Below are 26,717 nucleotides of genomic sequence, written 5' to 3' on the forward strand. Positions count from 1 at the left end.
TTAGCGGAAAATGATGATTTTTTATTTATTTATTTTTTTACTTACAAAGTCTCATATTCCACTAACTTGTGACAAAAAAATAAAAACTTCCATGAACTCACTATGCCCATCACGAAATACCTTGGGGTGTCTTCTTTCCAAAATGGGGTCACTTGTGTGGTAGTTATACTGCCCTGGCATTTTAGGGGCCCTAATGCGTGAGAAGTAGTTTGAAATCAAAATGTGTAAAAAATGCCCTGTGAAATCCTAAAGGTGCTCTTTGGAATGTGGGCCCCTTTGCCCACCTAGGCTGCAAAAAGTGTCACACATCTGGTATCGCCGTACTCAGGAGAAGTTGGGCAATGTGTTTTGGGGTGTCTTTTTACATATACTCATGCTGGGTAAGAGAAATATATCTCTCTAAAAGACAACTTTTCCCATTTTTTTTATACAAAGTTGGCATTTGACCGAGATATTTCTCTCACCCAGCATGGGTATATGTAAAATGACACCCCAAAACATATTGCCCAACTTCTCCTGAGTACGGCGATACCACATGTGTGACACTTTTTTGCAGCCTAGATGCGCAAAGGGGCCCAAATTCCTTTTAGGAGGGCATTTTTAGACATTTGGATCCAAGACGACTTCTCACGCTTTAGGGCCCCTAAAATGCCAGGGCAGTATAAATACCCCACAAGTGACCCCATTTTGGAAAGAAGACACCCCAAGGTATTCAATGAGGGGCATGGCGAGTTCATAGAAGATTTTTTTTTTTGGGACAAGTTAGCGGAAATTTTTTATTTTTTTTTCTTCTCACAAAGTCTCCCTTTCCGCTAACTTGAGTCCATGAAAGATTGAACTTTTTGTCACAATATGCCCCTCAGCGAATACCTGGGGGTGTCTTCTTTCCGAAATGGGGTCACATGTGGGGTATTTATACTGCCCTGGCATTTTAGGGGCCCTAAAGCGTGAGAAGAAGTCTGGAATATAAATGTCTAAAAAAAATTTACGCATTTGGATTCCGGGAGGGGTATGGTGAGTTCATGTGAGATTTTTTTTATTGTCACAAGTTAGTGGAATATGAGACTTTGTAAGAAAAAAATAAATAAAAATCAATCAATTTCTGCTAACTTGTGCCAAAAAAATGTCTGAATGGAGCCTTACAGGGGGGTGATCAATGACAGGGGGGTGATCAGGGAGTCTATATGGGGTGATCACCCCCCTGTCATTGATCACCCCCTTGTAAGGCTCCATTCAGACGTCCGTATGTGTTTTGCGGATCCGCGGTGTCAGTGTTTTGCGGATCCGAGGATCCGCAAAACACATACGGACATCTGAATGGAGCCTTACAGGGGGGTGATCAATGACGGGGGGGTGATCAGGGAGTCTATATGGGGTGATCAGGGGTTAATAAGTGACCATGCTGCACATCACAATCAAGGCTGGCCTTAGGTGTTCAGGCGCCCTGTGCGAGCTAATCTTGTGGCGCCTCTCTCCTTCCCACCCATGTGCCAGTATCATAGTGCCATCTCGCCCCCTCCCCCAAAAGTGCCAGTATCATAGTGCCATCTCGCCCCCTCCCCCAAAAGTGCCAGTATCAAGTGCCTCTCTCCTTCCCACCCCCCATGTGCCAGAATCATAGTGCCAACCCCCCCCCCATGTGCCAGTATCAAGTGCCAAACCCCTCCATGTGCCAGTATCAAGTGCCTCTCTCCTCCCCCCATGTCCCAGTATCATAGTGCCATCTCCCCCCCCCCCAAAAAAAAGTGCCAGTATCAAGTGCCTCTCTCCTTCCCCCCCACCATATGTGCCAGTATCAGTGCCATCTCCCCCCCTCCCAATGTGCCAGTATCAAGTGCCTCTCTCCTTCCCACCCCCATGTGCCAGTATCATAGTGCCAACCCCCCCATGTGCCAGTATCAAGTGCCTCTCCCCCCCCCCCATGTCCCAGTATCATAGTGCCATCTCCCCCCCCTCCCCAAAAAAGTGCCAGTATCAAGTGCCTCTCTCCTTCCCCCCATGTGCCAGTATCATAGTGCCATCTCCCCCCCCCAATGTGCCAGTATCAAGTGCCTCTCTCCTTCCCACCCCCCCATGTGCCAGTATCATAGTGCCATCTCCCCCCCCCAATGTGCCAGTATCAAGTGCCTCTCTCCTTCCCCCCCATGTGCCAGTATCAAGTGCCTCTCTCCTTCCCCCCCATGTGCCAGTATCAGGTGCAAACCCCCCTCCCCCCATGTGGCAGTAACAGTCGGGTATTTAAAAAAAACACTTATACTTACCTCTATGTCAGCGATGCGATGCAGCCTCTTCCTGTGTCCCGCGCTGTATGTCCATATATGGAGTCAGTGTTTGTGTATTCTAATTTAGCCTGTATTTCAGAAAGTTTCTGCTGGGACTCGAACCCACGACCTTCTGTATCACAGGCAAGGCACTTAACCACACAGCTATAAGAGCTGCATAGCCACTGACTGAAAAAATATGAGACTTCTACTGTAGACTCATTTATAGCTTTGATAGCTAGTGTACATCCATACACATGACAGCTGCCCCAGCATACTCAGCCTGCTATATCTCTATATATCTATCTACTGTATAGTAATACTTAGAGATATATAGATGTAGCAGAGCTGGGTGTGCTGGGGCAGCGATCATATATAGAGCTATAGCAGAGCTGAGTGTGCTGGGGCAGTTGTCATATACAGATATAGCAGTGCTGGGTGTGTATAGATGTACACTTAGCCAGCTATATCAGAGTCTACAGTAGAAGTCTCATATTTTTTCAGTCAGTGGCTATGCAGCTCTTATAGCAGTGTGGGTAATGCTTTGCCTCTGATACAGAAGGTCATGGGTTCGAATCCCAGCAGACACATCTTTCCCTCTCCTGAGGACAGCAATACAGATGACTATGCCTGAGATTCGAATCTCCTAAATGAAAAGCGTGCAAGTTGTGACACAGGCAGGGGGCGTCTATGAAGTAGTAAGGGCACTGCTGGGAGGTGAGAGAAGGCTGCCGCCGCTGCCCTGCATGTCATTACAGTGTGTGGTGTCTGTGGCAGTCGCTACACCGGCCAAGGAGCCTCCTCGCTGTCGGCACAGCCTGGCCACCGGCGCCCCTGTTGCCATGCCGTACAGCTCGCACACTCCAAAGGCCGGCCCTGATCACAATATGTCTGAATCTATTCTGCGTTCGGTATGTGGTGCCTCAAAAAGAAGCCATGGTCAAAAGCTTTTTTACTCAATGTGAGTTGTTTATACAGATCTTGAGGTCTAAAATTCAGCAGAAATTGTGAGACTGTTATAGACACCATATGGATTACTGAACATCTGCCAATTCTGGACCATTATTAGGATTGCTTGACTGATAAATATGTAAATTGAGGTTTGGGGTCCTGTATTAGAACTCTGCCTTCCTTCCCCCAATGTTCCCCTTTACCTTTTACAAGGACTAGGATCATTCTATTACTGGAGCAAAGATTATATCTATATAGGTCTTGTTTTTTCCTCAGCATACAAGATATAAGTAACAAGTTTGTTGTGTTTTCACACATGGGGGGAATCTATCATAGGCCAGCGTTTTACATCGGTCTATGATATCTGCTGTGCTGTTAGAGGATGCACCCAATTTAGGCCTCATGCACACGACCGGTCCATTTTTTGCGGTCCGCAAACCACGAATCCGCTAAAAAAACTGAAGCCGGAACAGGCGGCCCGTTGTAGAAATGCCTATTCTTGTCCGCAAAACGGACACTGAGTGCTGTCCGCATCTTTTGCAGTCCCATTGAAGTGAATGGGTCCGCATTCGAGCCGCAAAAAATGCGGCTCGGATGCGGACCACAACAGTCGTGTGCATGAGGCCTTATAGCGAGGTGCACCTTCTGGTAGTCCAAGTAGTCCATGTGCCTAAGCTGAAATTTTAGGCAGCTTGGAGCGGCCATGTTTTCTTTTACGTCAGAAAACTGGCATAATAGAAGGTAAATAGCCCGGGCTTACCGGGAATCATGCCCCTTTTTAGAAAGTGGTGTAGAAATACCATTTCCCCATAGATTTAGGCGCAATGGCATTTAAAAAGTTTAAATGCCAGAAGATTGGAGATGGGGGAATGATAAATCACTCTACAAATGAACCTAATTTGTTTGAACCGATTTGAACATTGTAACTTTTGCCTTACCTTCCATGTGATAATTCTAACATATGCTAGATCATGGATCAGCAACTTTTGGCACTCCAGCTGCTATGAAACCACAACCCCCAGCTTGCAAACTTACTCGGCTGTTCTTGTAACTCCCACAGAAGTGAAAGGAGGATTCTGGGAGTTGTAGTTTCAGAACAGCTAGAGTGCCGGAAATTGCAGATCCCTATTCTATGTGTAGCCTAGGATCCCTTTTGCTTCCCCTCTCCTTTCCTACTTTGTAATAAAACATATATTAAAAGAGAGGGCCAGAACAGTATACTAACATCCCATATCCCCCAGTGTTCCAGTTCCACCACTTCCCTCTTGACATAAAGATAATGACTGCTCAGCTAATCACTGACTGAGGCTGGTCACTGCTATGGCCAGTGATTGGTTAAGCGGTCAATTTCTGCAACCTGAGAGGGACCAGGAAGCATGTTCAGAAATGAGACTTGTTCCAGAAATGTACACCACTATCTCTTATGAATCAGAACAAGGTTTTTACAAATTCAGATGCATGGAATTTTCAGTTCTTCAAATCTTTTACATATGAGCATACCCTTACGGTATGTTAACGTGGCAAATTTTTCCACTAAAACATCCACCATGCAACCCGACCCTTAGGCCTCTTGCACACAAATGATACAGATTAGGTCCAGATGCGTTCAGGAAAACTCGCACCATTTCGCAAGCAAGTTCAGTCCGTTTTTTTGCAATTGCGTTCAGTTGTTCCATTTTTACCATGCGGTTGATAGAAAACTGAATGTTTACAAACAACATTTCTTAGCAACCATCAGTGAAAAATGCATCGCAACAGGACTTGCTTGCGGATGCGATGCGTTTTTCACACAGCCCCATTCACTTCTATGGGGCAGGTGATACTTGAAAAACGCAGAATATCGAACCTGCTGCGATTTTCACGCAAAGCACAAGTTATGCGTGAAAAACAACGCTCATGTACACAGACCCATTAAAATGAAAGGGTCCGGATTAAGAGCGGGCGCAATGCGCACTCGCTTGTGTGAAAAAGGGGCCTTAGGTTTCTGCCATGGTTTTGCATTTTGCATGTTGTGGATGAATGTGGCTAATGCAACGGACACCCACACCAGTTTCATAGCCAAGAAGGGATATGTCCATGGCTGTATGGATAGCAACGTGAATTCACACTGAAAACAATAAGGCACAAACAACATCTACCATGTGAAAGATCTTAGGGATTGAAGGAACTATGCATTACCTGACAACGGATATGTTTACCAAATGATATACAGTACAGTGCAATTTAGGTTTTAGGCAGATGTGGGGAAAATGCTGCAGAGAAATAATGCTTTAGAAAACATAAGTGTTAAAAGTAGTTTATTTCATCATTTAACAAAATGCTAAGTTAATGAACAAAAGAGGAACCTAAATCAAATCAGTATTTTGTATGACCATCCTCTTCCTTCAAATCAGCATCAATACTTCTAGGTACACTTGCACACAGTTTTTGAAGGAACTCCGCATGGAGGATGTTCCAAACATCTTTGAGAACTAACAATAGATCTTCTGTACATGTAGTCTTGCTCAAATCCTTCTGTCTCTTCATGTAATCCCAAAGAAGTTGTAAAACGAAGAACACTACTAGTATGGAACTAGTGGGTGCCCGTCTCCTGGGATAAAAGGTTCAATCTCCCAAAACAAACTGGATAGTCCAAACAAAATAAAGGGATGGAGACAGCAGGTCCCTCTATGTTGGTTTTTATTCTAAATGCATTTGGAATTAAAAAAAAAAACATAGAGGGACGTACTAGTTCCATCCATCTATTTAGTTTGGACTTTTATGTGATCCCAGGCAGACTCAATGTTGAGATCAGGGCTCTCAGGGGGCCATATCACTTCCAGGACTCCTTGTTCTTTATGCTGAAAATAGTACTTAATGACATTGACTGTATGTTTGGGGTTGTTGTCCTGCTGCAGAACAAACTTGGACCCAATCAGACACCTTCCTGATGGTATTGCATGATGGCATTGCATGATGGCCAAGTATCTGCCTGTATTCCTTAGCATTAAGGACATTAAACCTGACCAAATCACCAACTCCATTTGCTGAAATGCAGACCCAAACTTGTAAGGAACTTCTACCATGCTTAACGGTTGCCAGCAGACACTCACTATATTACCACTCTCTAGCCATTCTGCAAACAAACTACCTTGCTGTAGAGCCAAATATTTCAAACTTTGACTCATTGGTCCAGAGCACCTGCTGACATTTCTCTGCACCTAGTTCCTATGTCTTTGTGTATAGTCAAGTCACTTGGCCTTGTTTCCACGTCAAAGGTATGGCTTTTTGGCCGTAATTCTTCTATGAAGACCACTTCTGGCCAGATTTCGCTTAACAGTTGACGGGTGTACCTGGGTCTCACTGGTTTCTGCCAGTTGTTAGCTAATAGCACTGCTGGGAACCTTCTGATTTTGAAGGCCAGCCCAGCAAGTATTTGGCTGTAAAAGAAGACAGTTCACCGAAGGGCTGGAGAGCACAAATGGATTTGGGGATTGGTAAGGATTAATGGTGTCCTCAATGCTGAGAAATACAAGCAGATACTTAGCAATCATGCAAAACAATCAGGGAGGTGTTTGATTGGATCCAAATTTATTCTGCAGCAGGATAACAATCCCAAACATACAACCAATGTCATTAAGAACTATCTTAAGCTTAAAGAACAAGTAGCCCTCGAAGTGATGATCTAGCCACCACAGAGCCCTAATCTCAACATCGAGTCTGTCTGGGATTATGTGAAGAGACCGAAGGATGTGAGCTAGCATACACCCACATATGATATGAGGTATTTTCTCCAAGATGTTTGGAACAACCTCCCTGCCGAGTTAATTCAAAAATGCTGTGCAAGTCTATCTAGAAGAATTGACGCTGTTTTGAAGGCAAAGGTTTGTCACACCAAATATTTCGATTTCTGTTTTGTTTATTCACTTTGCATTTTGTTAACTGATAATAAACTATTAACACTTCTACTTCTAGATTCTTACTTTGCAACATTTTTCCACACTTGCCCTAAACCTTTACACAGTACTGCGTCAGTAGTGTATGTGTATGTATAACGTCTACTGGATGTCACTGCTGAGGCCATTCATTGGCTTTACCAGTGTCCTGTGTGCATGGGACGTTACCGCTGCAGCCACCTAAAAAGGGGACAATACATTGACCTTATTTAGGAAAGCTGAAAATCTAAAACTGCTTTCATTCTCTAATATTTATGGCCTTAACCTCCGCCACTGATCTGGGATCTGAACGAATAAAGCCATAGGTATATGTTTAATGCATCCACATCTAAACAGAAGGCCTCATCCAGCTTGGTCACTGCATACACATATATTGGAGCATATAGTCAGCCCACAGAAAATAGTTTTGAGATATACTGTATGTGCAAACTGTCCATACTGATAGTTACCAAGTGCCAAATTCTAGTTTGTGGTCAGCTTTGTACGTTGAAAAAAAATGAAATTTAAAGGGTTTGAGGGTCCATCCACACCCGGATCTGAATACTTTTGTAATTGCATGCAATTTAAAATGCATTATAGTTACTGAGTTAATTAATGAAATCTGTCTGTATAGCACCACCTACTGTTTGCTCTTTTTCTAATTTATCCGTCCTGCTCACTGAGACATAAGTACTCATTTCCATTCTTCAACTGCCACTAGCTGCAGCAGACAGGGCACACCTCTGAGAAGAGACACCCCCCCCCTCCCCCTCCCCAAGCAGAAAGCTCGAAATCTAGCAGAAAAATTGGAGCAAGGAATATGAAGATCACTGGATCCATGTGAGGTACTGCGCTGGTTCTAGCTTTGTTAGAAAGAGATTGTTATGTACTAGTTTATGTATGATTTCACTTTTTTACATTAATCATGGGATACCCCTTATAAGTAATGTCCATGTGTTGAAGGATAGTTATGAATATTTTGCATACTATAACCAAAGCTCAGTTTACAGTGAAACATCTTAACACATTCTTAAAGTATACTTACACTGGGATATTTTCAAATGCATCTTCAAAGCTTTCCTAAAAGAAAAAAAAACACATGATCAGCAGGTATAACTTTCCATTACACTACCAAGGTGATCTTGGGTTGTCACTTGCATTGAACATTGACATCTACTACTGAAATCCTACCACAGGCAGCCTTTCTGCCTACCTACTATTAGTATATATGGGTCATTTATTAAGACCGGTATTTTAGACGCCAGTCTTAATAACCCTGTGAGGAATATGGATAATCATTTAATGGCAGCCATGATTTACATCTGATTCACCTTTGTCAGTGTACATGCAAAATAAGTTCTTGCTCCAACCATCTGCTTGTCAGATAGCAGAGGTAGTGAATTCCACAGGGGCTCTGCCTTCAAGGAGGCCACATGTGGGCATAATCTCACCTAATCCAGACAGCACGGAGGCCGGATTAGTTTATCCTGCAGGAAAACTCCCGGCAGGGGGTCTCAGGCCTTGCCCTGATCTATCATTTCCCCCCAGACATCATGGAACCGGCAATTCATAAAGAATTATGAATCACCCGTCCATCCCAGACATAAGTCAAATACATATTTGTGTCCCTGTGGCCACGATAAACAGGGCAGTCTGGTGGTGGGATGCCAGGGAAGGGAGATATACATATTTCATTTATGTGGGGAGATAACGGTACCATGCTTGGACTACTTGTAGCCGGAACCCAGGCGGGTCTGTTGGTCCCAGAACCATCTCCCTGTGACCTTCTGGTCTGGAGCTATGAACCCTAAAAGGGTTTTGTGGGACATTGAGCTGCCAGGATCAGCAGGGAGGGGGGACCCTTCCCAGAGGCGGGAAGAGGAGGGGCCGGCTACAGTTTAAAAAGCTTGTGCCAGCAAGCAGGCGTGCCTTTTCTCTGAAGGAGGGTCACATCGTGCCATGTGTTTAGAGGGACCTGCAACCTGCTGGCATCACTACCCTCCATGTGAATACAGCTAAGAATTCATCACAACCCAAAAGGACTCATCCATCTGGTAAACTGACTTTTGTTCTGGGTAATCCTGTTTGTACCATACCACCTGTATTTGTAACCTCAGACCACTGTATATATCCTTGTGTATAGTGTTTTGTGTAGTGAGCCCTTAAGGCGATTAAATATATAATTTAATCTTGTGCTGTCTTGTATCTCGATCACAAATCCCCACGTCCGTCTTTCGGCCTAGTAATACGCAACCGCAGGTTGGTTTCTCCTATATAATCCCGTTAGCGGACCGGGCTTATATCAAACAAGAAACTGGTGGCAGTCTTCCCGGGCTGAGAACGCGCTGTTTCACTGGGGCAGTGAAAAGGCTCTCTCAGCTTGTGGCCTCTATGTGCCCGTGTGGACAAGAGGTGTCTGTGAAAACTGTACCAAGACTGACCCACTCCTCCAGGAGGGCATAACGTCACGCCTTGGTAACCAGTGCCCATAGCGTATCTCGTGAGCTCGACGTAGTTGACGTTCGTCGTCAGTCGTGGCACGGTATTCGTCACACCCCTGCGCTGGTGGTGGATGCGTCAAAGTTATATAGAGGAGCCAGCCTCTATATACCTTAAGTGCATCCACCAGCAAGGGAGCTGGCGTAGATTTAGATCATTTTCTTTTCATCTGTCCGACCAGCCCCCTTCCCTACCCCCTTTTTAGACCTGGCATGAGCAGGGAAAAGTTGCAGATTCACCTGCAAATCCCCTTTGTGACCGAATCTGTGACAGATATACGCCAGAAATTGGCGTAATTCTGATAATAAATGACCCCAATAGTTTCAACAGAGTTCAGTCAGTACACAGGTGCCATGCTTATACTACAAAACTACAAGTGAATAGTTTATTTGCATTTATATCTTCAGATGGATCAAACAAACAAAGCAACCCTGTGACTGTGGTAAAACAAACGGAAAAAAAACCAAAGCTATATAGAGAGATTATATGTCAGGATCCTGTATTTGGACAAGACAGAATAACAATTTCTTATTCTTTTATTTAACAAATTTTTTTTAGTAGTACCACTTCGATCCAAATTTCAGGAAAAATTGGATTCGCAACAAATCCAAATTTCCTCGCGATTCATAGTAATGAATAGTTTGTTTCCTAAAATGGCAGCTACATGTGTTAAAGTGACAGAAGCCCCAAAACACGATATGACCCATAATGCCATGCAGCCAGCCAATCAGCAGATAGCCATCCCCTATGATGTCACAGCCCTATAAAAGCCTTATCCCGCATGGTTGCCACCATTTCATTGTGAACCAAGAATAGTGAGGCATGGAAAGCACTAGGGACAGTGTTTTAGAAAGCTTGTAATTGTAGGATATTGCATAGGGACAGTACAGGGAGATCATACAAAGAGTTTTTAGACACTGTAGAGAAAGCATAGGGAGACTGCAGGGACAATGCAGGCTCTGTGTAATCGCCCTGTATCTTATTCACCTGCTGCACCATTCATTCTTAGTCTGTTCTGTTATACATAGACTTACTGTGAATCAGACTCATTGTCAACAGGAAGTCTAATATATAATCGTGTTTATCTAGTACACTATTCATATTTACATTACTGATTCAGTTACTGTACATTATGACCAACAGACAGTTGCCTGGGCGCTCAAAAGGAACGGGCAGTGGCAAAAATGTTGCTGTAGCTGGCACAAGTAGCAGCAGAAGAAGAGGTGGTAACAGGGGCGGACTGGGAACTTAAAGGGAACCTGTCACTGGGATTTTGGGTATAGAGCTGAGGACATGGGTTGCTAGATGGCCGCTAGCACATCCGCAATACCCAGTCCCCATAGCTCTGTGTGCTTTTATTGTGTAAAAAAACAGATTTGATACATATGCAAATTAACCTGAGATGAGTCCTGTATGTAAGATGAGTCAGGGACAGGACTCATCTCAGGTTAATTTGCATATGGATAAAATCGTTTTTTGTACACAATAAAAGCACACAGAGCTATGGGGACTGGGTATTGCGGATGTGCTAGCGGCCATCTAGCAGCCCATGTCCTCAGCTCTATACACAAAATCCCAGTGACAGGTTCCCTTTAAAGAGGACCTTTCACTAGTTTAAAAACTAAAAACTAACTATATCAGTGGGCAGAGCAGCGCCCAGGGGTCCCCCTGCACTTACTAGTATGTCTGGGCGCCGCTCCGTTCGCCCGGTATAGGCTCCGGTGTGTGCAGCTCCCTCTGTTGTACTGGGCAGAGTTTTTGTATTAGGGTTGTCCCTTGCTGCAGCGCTGGCCAATCGTAGCGCACAGCTCATAGCCTGGGAGTCCCAGGCTATGAGCTGTGCGCTACGATTGGCCAGCGCTGCAGTAAGGGACAACCCTAATACAAAAACTCCGCCCAGTACAACAGAGGGAGCTGAAGACACCGGAGCCTATACCGGGTGAACGGAGCAGCGCCCAGACATACTATAAGTGCAGGGGGACCCCTGGGCGCCGCTCTGCCCACTGATATAGTTAGTTTTTAAACTAGTGAAAGGTCCTCTTTAAAGGTGGGCCAGTAGGGTAAAACAGTGGGAGATCTGGAGCCAAATGCGCATGGGATAGACTGTCTGCTACTCAGGAGCCTACTTGTCAGGAAACAACTAGCAGTGCACGAGTTCATAAAGACAGCAGCAGGCAGTCAGCACGGAGATGTGGGGGTAAAATGCCATGCTCAGCAGTGTGTGAATTTTTTTTTAGCAAGTCACTGGAGAACGTTAGCATGGTGGTATGCAAGATAAGTTAGCAGGTGGTGAAGCGCAGTCAGGGTCCTAATGTTTGCATCACGGCCCCGCTTCAACACACGGATCGTCACCATAAAGTGGCCTGGGAAAACAGTGGAACTAATGTAGTGGTTCAGCCTGACGCAGCAACCGCTGCATCTCCCAGTGGCCTCCACCCCTTCTCCAGCAGTCAGGGCTCCTCAACCTCCGCAAAAGGAAGCTGTCCATCCTTCCCTTCATCTATTACTCCTGATGCTCCTCATCATGCGTTTTTCCAGCAATCGAGGCAATTGTAAAGAGACAACAATGTGCGTGCACTCATCCAATGGTGCAGAAGCTGAATGTGCACCTAGCCAAGTTGCTGGTACTACAGTCCCTCCCTTTCCATGTTGCGGAACATTTCAGAGAACTGTTAACTTGTGCAGACCCAAGGTGGAGGGTCTCAAGCAGCCATTACTTCTATAAAAGAAAGCTCTACCAGCCCTGCATGTTGAGCAGAAGGTGGGCCAGTCCTTGAACCTGTCGGCATCTGGTACAGTTTATGCCAGCGCCGACATGTCGATCTGTAACTATGGTCAAGGACAATATATGTCCTTTACAGCCCACTAGGTAAATTTAGTTCCGGCCCAGACACACCAGCAACTTGGCCAGGTGATGGCAATGACGCCTCTGCTTTGTAATCATGGGACTTCTGTGCCAATGTCCTCCTCTCTGTCTCCTCATCCTCCACCTTGTCCTAAGCCTCCACTGTAGCCACAAAGTGGTCCTCCAGCATACCACCTATGCAAAGCACAGAGTTGTCACACAGTTCTGCACCTGGTCAGCCTGGATGAACAGAGTCACATCGGGGAGGAACTGCTCTGCATCATCCATCAAGAAATCTTATCCGGCCTGTCTCATCACCAACTAGAGATAGGAAGCATGGTCACTGATAACAGGAAGAACATTATGTCTGCGCTGTGTCAGGGAGGGCTGACCCATGGACCCTGCTTGGTGCACGTCTTCAATCTGGTTGTCACCTGGTTCCTTAAGTCTTCCACCCAACCCCAACACGTCTAGAAAATGTCAAGGAAACTGTGCATGTACTTCAGCCACTCTTACCATGCAAAACACATCCTCCTTCAGCTGCAAAGGCAGAATGGTGTTCCCCCTCACATGATGGAACTCCACATTCCACGTGTTCGACCAACTGTATGAGCATAAGAAACCTGTGACAGATTTCGTGATGGTGCAGATGAACAGAACTTCCCCCCAGTGTAACTTTGACATTAGACAGTGGAAACACATGTGTGATACCTGCCGTTTGCTAAGGCCCTTTGTGGAGGTCACTTTGTAACTATGGGATGAATGATGACTATGGGATGAATGATGCCATTCCACTCCTTCACGTCCTGCAGGGGATGCTGATAAATCTGACTGGCGAGGGGACAGAAGATGTGTCACCTACATCTCTTGGCCTGAGCCCTGTGGAGGCTGAACTGGCACAGGAGGAGGATGAGGACATAAACGCCCAGGAATTCTATACAGAAGTAGGTGTTTTATTTGCCCAAGCGACAGGAGTGGAGCAGAAGGAATAGGAGGGTGATGATGAAGGATAACCCCAACACACCATGGCAGTATGCAGTATGGATATAGAGGCAGGGAGTCCCTTTCCCAAATGGCCAGATGCATGCTGAGGAGTTTGCATAATGACAGTTGCTTTATCACCATTCAGTAGAGGGATGACTACTGGCTCTCCACAATGTTAGACCCTCGCTACCGGTCCAAAATCGGGGGGGGGGGGGGGCTCTTTTACACCTTCTGAGAGGGATTAAAAACTCAACTACTATCGAGACATCCTTTGTAGTCGGTTGGTTGCTGCCTACATGCGCCATCACCCATCCTCATGAAGGTGCAACTGGGGGGACCCTCTGAACTCAAGCTCCACTGTGATGACTGCTGGAGTGGGCTGGGGGGCAGGAGATGCACCAGCTCCAACAGCAGCAATTTAAGTCTTCAGTCTCTAATGAACAGCTTTCTTCCCCGCCTACTGAAGAAACCACCTAGCAGCAGCAGGACACAGCGCAGAACGTAAACCAGCAGGTGGTGGCACACTTGAACTGCAACCCGCAACCCCAGATCCAAGATCCCCTGGACTACTGGGTAGCCAAACTTGAATTGTGGCCGCAAATGGCTGTTTGCCCTTGGCAAGCTTTCCTGCCTGGCCAGTAGTGTGGCATCAGAGCGGGTGTTTAGTGCAGCAGGTGGCATAGTTACCCCAAAGAGAACTCGTTTTTCAGTACAAAATGTTGAGAGGCTAACCCTTATAAAGATGAATCAGTCGTGGTTCAACCAGGATTTCCAGACACCAGTGCCTGATGCAACAGACTAGATCAAGGATCATCAACCTCCGGCACTCCAGCAGTTCTGGAACTACCACTCTCAGAATCCTACTTTCACTTCCATGGGAGTTACAAAAACAGTCAAGTACCTGTGTATGCTGGGAAATGTAGTTTCACAGCAGCTGGAGTGCCAAAGGTTGCTGACCCCTGGACTACATCATTCTGGCAGTAATGATCTGACTGTAGTATAATACCACTCTGGAAAGTTGTGACAAATGGCCCGTTACTTCTGTCTACATGCTGCTGCCACTATTCTGATGTTGGCACCCCCCTGCTGCCTTTACTGCCATCTGCTCCTACTGTCATCTGCAACCATATTGTGCTATTACTGCCACTCCTGTTGTCCCCCCTCCCCACTGCGTTCCAGGGCCACTATTGTGACTCTTCATGCTGTTGCCACCCTCACCAGCCTGTTACGGGGACACTAGTGACCCTGTTTGGCCGTGTTGACATCACAGTTTATTCTTCTGTTCTTATTTAGCATCAGGATTTGATCATGGTTTGGAAGCCAAAAGCAGGAGTAGCTCCAAAACACAGAAGACATGCAAATATTTCCATCCCATTTCCTCTCCGTTTTGGATTCGCTCCTATTTTTGCCTTACAAATACTGATCAAACAATTACCAAATACTGACAGTTTGAAGGCGGATGCTCAAAATACAGGATCCGCTTTTTTGGGCTGTTCTTTTGATGGATCAGTAGAACGGAAAAATAAACCGTGATGTGAACACAGCCTTACTGCTGACACCCTCCCCACTGTCATGGGGCCACTCCTTGAATCTTGGTCCACTGCACGGTTAAGTCCATGCCGATAAATTAGAGCCGACGCCAACACTGACCTGTAAGGCAGAGAGTTTACACTTCTGTTATTTGGTCAGTTATTGCCATAATTTATTGTGAGCCAAATTCAGAAGTCTGTTGCTGCAAGTGATGTACACCGAGATAAATTCTCCCTGCAGGCTGGGATAGACCTGATTTAATGCGCTTCATGACAAATTAATTTGGAATAAAGCAAAATTTTGGGGAGAAAAATTGGCTGAAGCAACCAAAATAAAAAAGTTTTACATTTCACTCATCTCTAAATACCACATAACTGTAGGATGAAAATGAAAGAGATTCTAGAGAGAAAAAAAAAAAAAAGAGAAAGGGGGGGGGGGGGGGGCTATTTTTTCTGCCAAAAACACAGGATCCCCAAAAAATAAAAATAAAAACAAACATACTGAAGGTGCTAAAAACTAGTTCCCCAAGAATGTTTTACATAACCTTGTTTGGTCAACCCCAAGTGTGATCCTTCCTGAAAGAAAACCTGTCACGAGAAAATGTTGTGCCATCTGCAGACAGCATGTTAGACAGCAGAAGGAGATGAGCTCCAGACCATTAGTCATTGATGGCATTCTCTGTGTAAGTGTGTAAACAAAGATACCTGCGTGTTACTGATGGCTGTATACGGGGGAGGTGTTATCAGTAATTAATAACATTCTCTGTGTAAGTGTGTATACATAGGTAGCTGTCAGTCACTGATACTTGTACACAGGGGAGGTGTTATCAGTAATTGAAAGCATTCTCTGTGTAAGTATGTATACAGAGAGCTGTCAGTTACTGATAGTTGTACATGGGTGAGGTGTTAACAGTGATCGATAGCATTCACTGTCTTAAGGCTCTATTACACCAACAGCTTATCTGTCAGATTTTCTGACCAATCATTGGTCAGATGGCCGGTTACACACACACACACACACACACACACACACACAGATCTTTTGTTATACACACACACCAACTATTGGTCTGATTGGACAGAATTTGGTCAGATAATCTGTTAGTGTAATACAGCCCTAAGTATGTATACATAGATAACGGTCAGTCACTAATAATACAGCCCAAGTGTATGACTGAACTCAGAAAGAATAGAGACTTAAAGGCTGTGGATGCCTTTGGGGGCAATTCTTTTATCATGCATTTCACTCATTTTGGTCTAAAAATAATTTTTAATTGGCCTTTATTAAAAGTTTTCAACAGATTTTGGTCAACAGAATTCACTTTTAGTGCATTTACATACTATTGCTTTCCCAGTGAAACTGTTAGAGGGCAGTTGTGACATCTACTGTATATCCGTAGCCCTCATCTCTGAACTCCTGACAGCTCATAAGACTTTCGCTATAATGAGTCTTTAGGAGTTGTCAGAAATTTGGGGGGGGGGGGGGGGGGGGGGCGCGACAGAACACTCTTCTTTATCAGAGTCTGATTCAGAATTACTGGACTCAGACTCTAACAACTCCTCTGGCTCAGACTCAAAATAGAAAAAGTTCTCGTTTTCTTCTGATAACACTAAATAACTTATTAAAATGGTCAAATCTACTATGAATTTGTCAGATTCAAAAATTCAAAGGCCTGTCCAGAAATAAAGGTTTAGTGGACTGGAACAAAAGAAGAACCATGTATTTTAAGTTCCTAAAAACTTACACTCTTCTGATTAAGCAAGAATGGAAAACACCAGATATGAAACTTTTTTTTACCTAGGACAATCAGGGCATAGACTTCAGTTTAGGGAAGATGATGAAATGTTATTAGAAACTTGTCCTAAAGTGGATGTTTCATTAGTCAAATTGTTCAAAGGTGCTAATGCGCTACGATTTGAGGATACTGGACCATTAAAAGGACCGGATGGACAAAAACCAGTGATGCTTGTCTTGAAAAAACCTGGGACTCAGCAGCGGCTCTATTTAAACCAAATATAGCATCCACTTTTGTGGCTAGTTCCTTGAAAAAAAGGTTGGAGCATTTAGAGGGCCTGTTTAGAGATAATACTCCATATTATAGACTTAAAGACTCCTTCCCACGCCTTTTAAAAGATGTGGACCTTCTATCTGATGCCACTGCAGAGTCGGTAAGAATAGCAGCAAAGACTATTGGATTAACTAATACGGCCAGAAGGGCTCTTTTGTTAAAATCAGGGACAGGGAAAGTGGTCTCGGGAATAGCCAGAATTGTCTTCCAACCACTGAGAATTTTTGGCGGTCTGGATGGCTCTCGGCCCTAAACAAAGATTGTGGGGACGGATGTCCAAATAAAGGTCAGACAATGTGACAGTGATCTCCTATATAAACCATCAATTGGGAAGGCAAGGAATCATTCTATGCAGCATGTGGCGAACACTATTTTTGGTTGGGCAGAGCGTCATCTGTGTTCCCTGTCGGCAGTCTATATAAAAAGGAAAACTAAACCACTGAACTTGAGAGAGAGTGGAGCTTAGACCAGCAAGTCTTCTTGTAGATTGCTTATAAATGGGGAAATCTGCAATAAACCTATTCACCTCAAAATCCAATGCAAAAGTAAAAAATTTTATTCCCTGACCCTGGGAGGAATGGGAGTGGATGCACCAAGCCAAAAATCGAACCCTCATCCCAAGAGTTCTGAAAAAAGATCAGAGAAGAGAACGGGAAGGTTATTTTAATAGCTCCAGTGTGGCCAAAGAAATCTTGGTTCCCATTATTGAACATTCTGTCTCTGGAGGGGCCATGGCATCTTCCATGGAAACAGGATCTTCTCATTCAAGGCCCAATTTCACATGCTCATGTAGATTGTCTACATCTAGTTGCCTGGATTCTGAAAAACTGATACTTAAAGCTAGGGGCCTGTCAGAGGGTGTGATTCAAACTATGGCAAGCAAGCAGGAAGGCGATAACGTTCAAAAAACACTCTAGGATTTGGAATAGGTATCACCTCTGGGGATAGTCCAATCGATTTTGAATTTCCTATAGTTAGGGTTCGAAAAGGGCTTAAGGCCTAGTACTCGGCGGGTTCAGATGTCTGCCCTTAGCACCATATTTGATAAAAAAAAATTGCATTGCATCCATGAGTGATTAAATTCTTAAATCACTCTAATGATTCCTGGAGAAAGTCAGATTTTATGCTTATTCAATTTCAGTAGAAAAGGTTATAGATCCTCAAAAGCATCCCTTTTGGATACAATTGGCTATTAGTGAGGCCTACAAAGCGAAATTTGAAGAGCCCCCAAGTAAACTAAAAGCCCACTCTACCAGAGCTATCCATGTCAGATTCATGGGCAGAATTTAGAGGGGCATCTATTGAACAGATATGTAGGACGACAACATGGTCCACTCCGAATACGTTTATTAGGCATTATAGGATTAATGTACTTAGGTCGCATTAGGTGTCTTTCGGTAGATGAGCATTTTAAGCCATAGTCTCACTCTAAAATGTTAGCTTATTTGGTATATCTCATCGTATGTGGTGTCGTGGAGTATGAAAGGGAAATACCTAATTAACTCTTACCGGTAATTTCCCTTTCATGAATACCCCACAATGGCACGACATAATTCCCACCCAAATTTTATATACATACACACACTGCTAGTTTTGCTAGTTAAAGAGGACCTTTCACCGATTCTTACCCTATGAACTAACTATACAGATATGTAGAGCGGCGCCCGGGGATCTCACTGCACTTACAATTATCCCAGGGCGCCGCTCCGTTCTCCTGCTATGCCCTCCGGTATCTCCGCTCACTAAGTTATAGTAGGCGGAGATACCAGTCCCTAAGTTATGGTAGGCGGAGTCTGCCCTAGCGCTGGCCAATCGCAGCGCAGAGCTCACAGCCTGGGAGGTTATTTTCTCCCAGGCTGTGAGCTCTGCAATGCGATTGGCCAGCGCTAGGGCAGACTCCGCCTACCATAACTTAGGGAACGGAGATACCGGAGGGCATAGCAGGAGAACGGAGCGGCGCCCGGGGATAATAGTAAGTGCAGAGAGATCCCCGGGCGCCGCTCCACATGTCTGTATACTTCGTTCATAGGGTAAGAATCGGTGAAAGGTCCTCTTTAAAGGGGAGTTGTCTGGGCTTTTAATATTGATGACCTATCCTCTTTAGGTTAGTCTGTGTGTATGGTGGTGATTCTCCTAGGCTGTTCCAGAAAGACACTGTGGTGGAGCTGAAGGAGGATTTATCTTATTTAATTCCTCTTCCTAGCTGGTGGGAGGAGGGTATCTTTAACCCTCTCACTACCAGCGCCATACAGGTCACGCATCCTGCGGGTGTTATGGTCGGCAGGTCTCTGCTGTTTCAAACAGCAGAGACCTGCTGCTAAATACCGCAAACAGCAATAATGTTGATCGCAGTAATTAAAGGCTTTAGATGCCGTGATCAAATGAGATTGCGGCATCTAAAGTGTCAAATCCTACCGATATCCCCTGCGGCCTATGGGGATGTCAGTAATTGCTTTGAATGCTCTGAGTCTCGCTGATGAAAGACAGAGCATTCACGCTGCTATTCTTATTTTGGCCACCAGATGGCAGGCCAACATAATAAATGAGCAATAGTCAGTCAAACTCAATTTAAAAATACATGATTGTTCAAAATGAAAATGAAAAAAATAAAAATACAGAGATTTTATAGGCTCATATGAGCTTCAAAATCATAAAAAAAAAAAAAAAAAGAAAAAAAAAAAATCTAAAAAGGTTAAATGGTTAAAAAAAAATAATAATAATATAAACATCATGGGTATCACCAGGACCGAGAACGCCCGTACTATTAAAATATAAAAATCTTTTTCCAATACAGCAATTGGCGAAACGGAAAATAAGGGTCAAAATGGCCAATTTGCCATTATGTCATTGCTCCTCTTACCCCCAAAAAAGTTATAAAATGTGATCAAAAAGTCACACACTCCAAGATGGTATCAATAAAAAACTACAGATTGTCCCGCAAAAGCTCAGTAGATATAACTGATGTAAAAAAGGTTTTTTCAAAGTTAACATTTATTTTTACACTATTTAGACATAAAAAACATATGGCGTATCGTTGTAATCGCACTGACCCAGATAATGAAGGTCATGGGTCAGTTTTGCTGCAAACGCAACACTGTGGAAACTAAATCCGTAAAACGGTGGAGGAATTTTTTTTTTTTTTTTTTTTATTCCACCCCATTTGGATTTTTTTTACTGCTTCCCACCACATTGTATGCCATAATTAATGGTGGCATTAGAAAGTACAACTTGTCCAGCAATAAATAAGCCCTCATAAACTATTGTGAATGGAAATATAAAGTTATAGCTCAAAGAAGATAGGGAAGAAAAATGAAAAACACAAAAGAAAAAAACTCCAGTAGTGAAAGGTTATCTCATTAGGTTCTCACATTAGGAAAAAACACAGCCAATTTTAGAAGGCAAAGCCAGGCATTTCCAATGCAGGGAGATGTAGTATTACATGGCAGCAACCCAGCTGAAAGTCCACTAGAACAAAAGCCACAATGTCTCTGCATTTGGGCTCATAAAGGGGGGCCCTGAGCCGGGGACCTCCTATTATATCTATATGCCCTAAAAAGATACATTGACAAGAATTAGTAGCTGTCTCACCTTCTAGTACTTAGATTTTAAATTTTCATGGTTTTGTAACACTTCAAAAGAACATTAAAAGGCTATGTACACCTTTGGGGGAATTTTTTTTACTGCACTGTTCTCATTTTGAGTTAAAAAATATATTTTTAAATTTGTCTATTACACATTTTGAATCACTGTCTTTGTGCAGCCTTGAGTTTCTCTAGTAGCAGGTTCTGAATTTTTACTCTGTTCAGTCAGGCATCTCACTTGACCCTATGAACGCTCATTATAGCTCAATTCCCATTTACTAATAAGAATGTGGCTTAAATAAGTGTTTATGACCGTTTACTAAATTTAGAGATAAGGGACAATAAAAATATAAAAAGTCACACAGATAGAAAAACAGTTAACCCTTTGTGACAAAACAGCTCAATATTTTTAATAAAGACCAATTGAATAAATTATTTTTAGCCCAAAAAAACCTTTAAGCTTGTGTCTGCAGTATTTTAACATAAAATAAGCCATAAAAACAGCATTTAACAGTAGTGTTCAAAACCTTTGTGAGGATTCCATTTTGCTTTAGCAATATGGACACTTATTAGAACTATGGGGGTCATTTACTAAACAGAAATACACCTATATTAGGAGCATTTCTGGCGCAGATTGCGGCGCAAAGGTCCATTGCATTGCAGTCTGCGTCTTTTCCCCCCACTCACGTCTGGTTTAGGCATAGCAAATGGTCTAAATGTAACAGAGCTAGGAAGCGGTCTTGCATTTTGAAGCGGTTGTGGATCCGCCAAAGTTACAGTATCTCACAAAAGTGAGTACACCCATCACATTTTTGTAAATATTTTATCTTTTCATAGGACAACACTAAAAATATGACACTTTGGTACAATGTAAAGTAGTCAGTGTGCAGCTGGTATAACAGTGTAAATTTGGCGTGCCCTCAAAATATCTCAACACATAGCCATTACTGTCTAAACCGCTGGCAGCAAAAGAGAGTACACCCCTAAGTGAAAATGGCTAAATTGTGCCCAAAGTGTCAATATTTATTTAACTCTCTTGGGCATGAAGTTCACTACAGCTTCACAGGTCGCCACTAGAATCTCTTCCACTCCTCCATGATGACATCACGGAGCTGGTAGGCGTTAGAGACCTTTCGCACCACAGATGCGCAATAGGGTTTAGGTCTGGAGACATGCTTGGCTAGTCCATCACCTTTACCCTCAGAAAGGCAGTGGCCGTCTTGGAGGTGTGTTTGGGGTCATTATGTTTAAATACTGCCCTGCGGCCCAGTTTCTGAAGGGAGGGGATAATGCTCTGCTTTACTATGTCATAGTACATGTTGGCATTCATGGTTCCCTCAATGAACTGTAGCTCACCACAGCCGGCAGCACTCATGTAGCCCCAACCATGACACTCCCACCGCCATGCTTAACTGTAGGCAAGACACACTTGTCTTTATACTCCTCACCTGGTTGCCGCAACACACACTTGACACCATCTGAACCAAATAAGTTTATCTTGGTCTCAAACCACAGAACATGGTTCCAGTAATCCATGTCCTTAGTCTGCTTGTCTTCAGCAAACTGTTTGCGGGATTTCTTGTGCATTATCTTTAGAAGAGGTTTCCTTCTGGGACGACAGCCATGCAGACCAATTTGATACAGTGTTCAGCGTATGGTCTGAGCACTAACAGGCTGACCACCCTCACCCCCCACCCCTTTAACCTTTGCAGCAATGCTGGCAGCATTCATACGTCTATTTTGAAAAGACAACCTTTGGATATGACGCTGAGCATGTGCACGCAACTTCTTTGGTTGATCACGATGAGGCCTGTTCCGAGTGGAACCTGTCTTGTTAAACTGCTGTATGGTCTTGGCCACCATGCTGCAGCTCAGTTTCAGGGTGTTGGCAATCTTCCTATAGCCTAGGCCAGGCATGCTCAATCTGCGGCCCTCCAGCTGTTGCAAAACTACAACTCCCAGCATATCTTAACAGCCTACAGCTATTAGCCTACAGCAGGGAATGGTGGGAGTTGTAGTTTTACAACAGCTGGAGGGCCGTAAGTTGAGCATCCCTGGCCTAGGCAATCTTTATGTAGAGGAGCAATTTATTTATTTTTTCAGATCCCTAGAGTTCTTCGCCATGAGGTGCCATGTTGAAGTTCCAGTGATCAGTATGAGAGAGTGTGAGAGCGATAACACCAAATTTAAAACACACCCGCTCCTCATTCACACTTGAGACCTTATGAAAAGAACGAGTCACATGACACCGGGGATGAAAAATGGGTAATTATACTAGGGTTCCTGAGATACCAAAATTTAGATTCGATTTCGATACCATAAAAAAAAGTATTGCGATACTCGATACCATTCTATACAAAGTGAAAAAAATAAAAAACACCAAAAAAGCCACGTGCATTCCGCATTTTAAAATAATGGCATAGTGCACACGGCAGCAGGGAGATTACCATGGCAGCCAGGGCTTCAGTAGCGTCCTGGCTGCCATGGTAACCGAACGGAGCCCCAGGATCAACCTGCTGGGGCTCCGATTAGAAACTGCCACCAATGAGGAAGAGGGGAGGGGACCCTGTGGCCACTGCCACCAATGATTTTAATACTAGGGGGTTTGAAGGGGGGCCCACTGCGCCACCAATGATAATTAACCTTTAATACAGGAGACGGGTGCCGGCAGCAGAATCACATAGCTGGGAGCTGCGATCAGCGGCAGTTACCCATTAGGTGCCGCACCTGAGGGGTTAACTGCCGCTGATCGCGGCTATGTGATTCCACTGCCGGCACCTGTATTTGTATTAAACGTTAACTTTCATTGGTGGCGCAGTGCGCCCACCCGTCCTCCGCCCCTCTCTCTTATTGGCAGCTGCGGCACAGGGGGAGGGAGACAGTAACTCCTTCTCCCCTGTGCTGCTGAGAAGAACACCGTGTGCGCTGACAGCAGCGCGCTCCTGTTCTGTGATACTAGACTGCGCAAACTAGTATCGATAAATGTCAAATCCCGGTATCATATCGATTGGGTATCGATATTTCGATACCCGCAACAACCCAAAATTGTACTCACTTTTGTTGCTAGCGGTTTAGACAGTAATGGCTATGTGTTGAGTTATTTTGAGGGCACACCAAATTTACACTGTTAAACCAGCTGCACACTGACTACTTTACATTGTACCAAAGTGTCATATTTTCAGTGTTGTCCCATGAAAAGATACAATAAAATATTTACAAAGATGTGAGGGGTGTACTCACTTTTGTGAGATACTATATGTAGAGGCCAGCGCCTCTACTTAAAGGGAGTCTGTCACCTCCATATGGCCATATACAGTGCTTACATGGCTCTGTAGCACACCTATACAGGATTGTAATGGTACCTTTGTTCTTTTCTTTAGACTTGCACCAGCAGCAAAAAACGAAGTTTAATTCATATGCAAATGAGCACTCGCAAGTGCCCAGGGGCGGCGTTCAGTGTGTAAGTGCCCAGGCTGCTCTGCCTTCTTTTCACTTTACTCCTCCCCAGCCTCTTCCTTTGCCCGCCCTCCAAGTCCGGACCTATCGATGAGGCAAGAGACTTGGAGGGCGGGCAAAGGCAGAGGCTGGGCAGGAGTAAAATGAAAAGAAGGCAGAGCAGCCTGGGCACCTACACACTGAACGCTGCCCCTGGGCACTTGCGAGTGCTCATTTGCATAGGAATTAAACTTCGTTTTTCCTGCTGGTGCAAGTCTAAAGAAAAGAACAAATGTACCGTTACAATCCTGTATAGGTGTGCTACAGAGCCATGTAAGCACTGTATATGGCCATATGGAGGTGACAGACTTCCCCACTGCCAGCTATAGGGAATATTAAAGGGGTTCTCCAAACTTTTAAAGGGAACCTGTCATCAATGTTATGCTTCCCATACTAACAGCAGAATAAAGTAAAGACAGGCGAGTTGATTTCGGCGGTCTATCATTACAAAGTTAAAAGTAAGTGGTTGCCGAGACCCAACATGACAATCATTGCAGACTGGGCCTGGAAAAGAGTCCCGGCCACCTGAGAAGAGTCATGGTTATCCATGAATTCCTGCTCTCCTCACCCACCTGCTGATGACTGACAGTTTTCTACCTAGTTTTCTCCATCTCTGTCTAGGAGAGAACTGCTAATCATCAGCAGATGGACGGGAGAGCAGGAGATTTTGAATAACCAGGACTCTTCTCAGGTGGATTTGACTCTTTTCAAGGCCTGGGCTGCAATGATTATGAGGCTGGTTCTCAGAAACCACTTACTCTTAGCTGATGAGACACACCGCTGAAATCAGCATTTATGTCACTACTTTATGCTGCCCAGTGAGGTCAGCATGAAGTTTAATGGCAGGTTCCCTTTAATATTGATGACTATCCTCACGATAGGGCATCAATATCAGATTAGCAGGGATCCGACAGCAGGCACCCCCACCGATCAGCTGTACGAAGGGAAGGCTCGCAAGCCATCTCCCTTCTCTCTTCCTGCTTGCCATAGACCGGGTGTCAGACCCCTGCCTATCCGATATGGATGACATGAGATTTAAAACTTTCAATATTAAAAGCCTAGAGAACCCCTTTTAGGCTACTTTCACACTGGCGTTTTAGTTTCCGTTTGTGATATCTGTTCAGGGATCTCATAAGTGGTCCAAAACGGACCAGTTTTGCCCTTAATGCATTCTGAATGGATAAGGATCCACTCAGAATGCATCAGTGTGGCTCAGTTTGGCTTCGTTCCGCCTGCATTCCGCTTTTGAGGCGGACACGAAAACGCTGCTTGCAGCGCTTTGGTGTCCGTCTGACGAAACTGAGCCAAACGGATCGGTCCTGACACACAATGTAAGTCAATGGGGACGGATCCGAATTCACTGACACAATAGAAAACGGATCAGTCCTCCATAGAGTTTCAATGGTGTTCAAGACGGATCCGTTTTGACTATATTAAAAGATAATACAAACGGATCCGTTCTGAACGGATACATGCACTTTTATTATCTGAACGGATGCGTTTGTGCAGATCCATGACAGATCCGCACCAAACGCGAGTGTGAAAGTAGCCCAAGACTGTCGTCTAAAACACTAGTCTTAATAAATGATCCCCTATGTTTTTCAAAGACATCTGTTTGTATGCAAGTACTGAGTTTGTTTACTCAGCTGGCAACATCTCTGAGCAGTCTGCTTGTCAATTCATTTCCGAGCATCTGCAATATCATTGACTCTCTGCGCTACTGTAGGCGAAATGTACAATACAAGTAAGTCAGCACTTCCCAGTGCGCAGGTGCACATCACCATGGCTGAAAGCACAAAAGCAAAAAACAAACAATGCAACAGCAGAGGTACAATATAGTGTGGGCTTGGCGTACCGCCATAAAGGGACTCGCACGCATGGCTCCTGCCATAAAGGGACTCGCACGCATGGCTCCCGCCATAAAGGGACTCGCTGGAGTGGCTCTTGGCTTAGAGGATTTCACAATGGTCATCGACATTGGTAGATCATACGGCCATCTGATACTATTTTCCATGGCACACCTTTCAGAAGTTCTTTTGCTCATTTATATTTTACAGATTAGTACTTGCGGTTCATTTCAGCCTCATTTCATTAAGAAGCTTTACCCCATGTCTTTGTCTTTCTAGGTTATCGAGTCCCGGTTGATTACTAAACCCGTCGGGTTAAGCCCCAATCTTTTCCCCAGCCGTCTTTAATTCTAAGGTTCGCATCCCGGCGGCTGCCCAGCCCCATAGGCCCCTAGTGGTTGCTTCGGCCCCATGGCTTCAGGGGTCCGACCAATGGTCGTCTGTCCACCTGTGCAGCCATGCTTTTGGTTTTGAATGACTCACATCTTTATCTGCTTGCCAGCTAATGTTATTTAGGTTTCATTTTAGTTAATGTTCGTTATTATATCCATTTTCTGTCACGTTTCACTTCCTCTTTTCAGGTCATGCAGTTGAATTCATGTGGGGGTCACCTTCCACGTCGGTCAGGTCTCGTTCCCAACGATATTTCGCCTTGCATATTATTCAGGCCACGTAGTTTATCTTAGGTATCGCCTGCCACATCGGTCAGGCTCATGGTTTAATTTCACTTGCACCTTATTCA

At 44.4% G+C, this 26,717-nt stretch overlaps 1 protein-coding gene across 1 annotated transcript in view; it reads right to left on the minus strand.

Moving 5' to 3' along the window:
* The window catches only part of TTC39B (tetratricopeptide repeat domain 39B), a 159,378-nt gene that overhangs the window by 64,087 nt on the left and 68,574 nt on the right, over nt 1-26,717 (minus strand). Inside the window, exon 2 of the mRNA XM_040417168.1 lies at nt 8,172-8,206. Within this exon, the coding sequence (XP_040273102.1) occupies nt 8,172-8,206 (35 nt within the window). The remainder of the gene's footprint in view (nt 1-8,171; nt 8,207-26,717) is intronic.

This window comes from Bufo bufo, chromosome 2 (genome assembly GCF_905171765.1).
Source record: "Bufo bufo chromosome 2, aBufBuf1.1, whole genome shotgun sequence".
Lineage (NCBI taxonomy): Eukaryota > Metazoa > Chordata > Amphibia > Anura > Bufonidae > Bufo > Bufo bufo.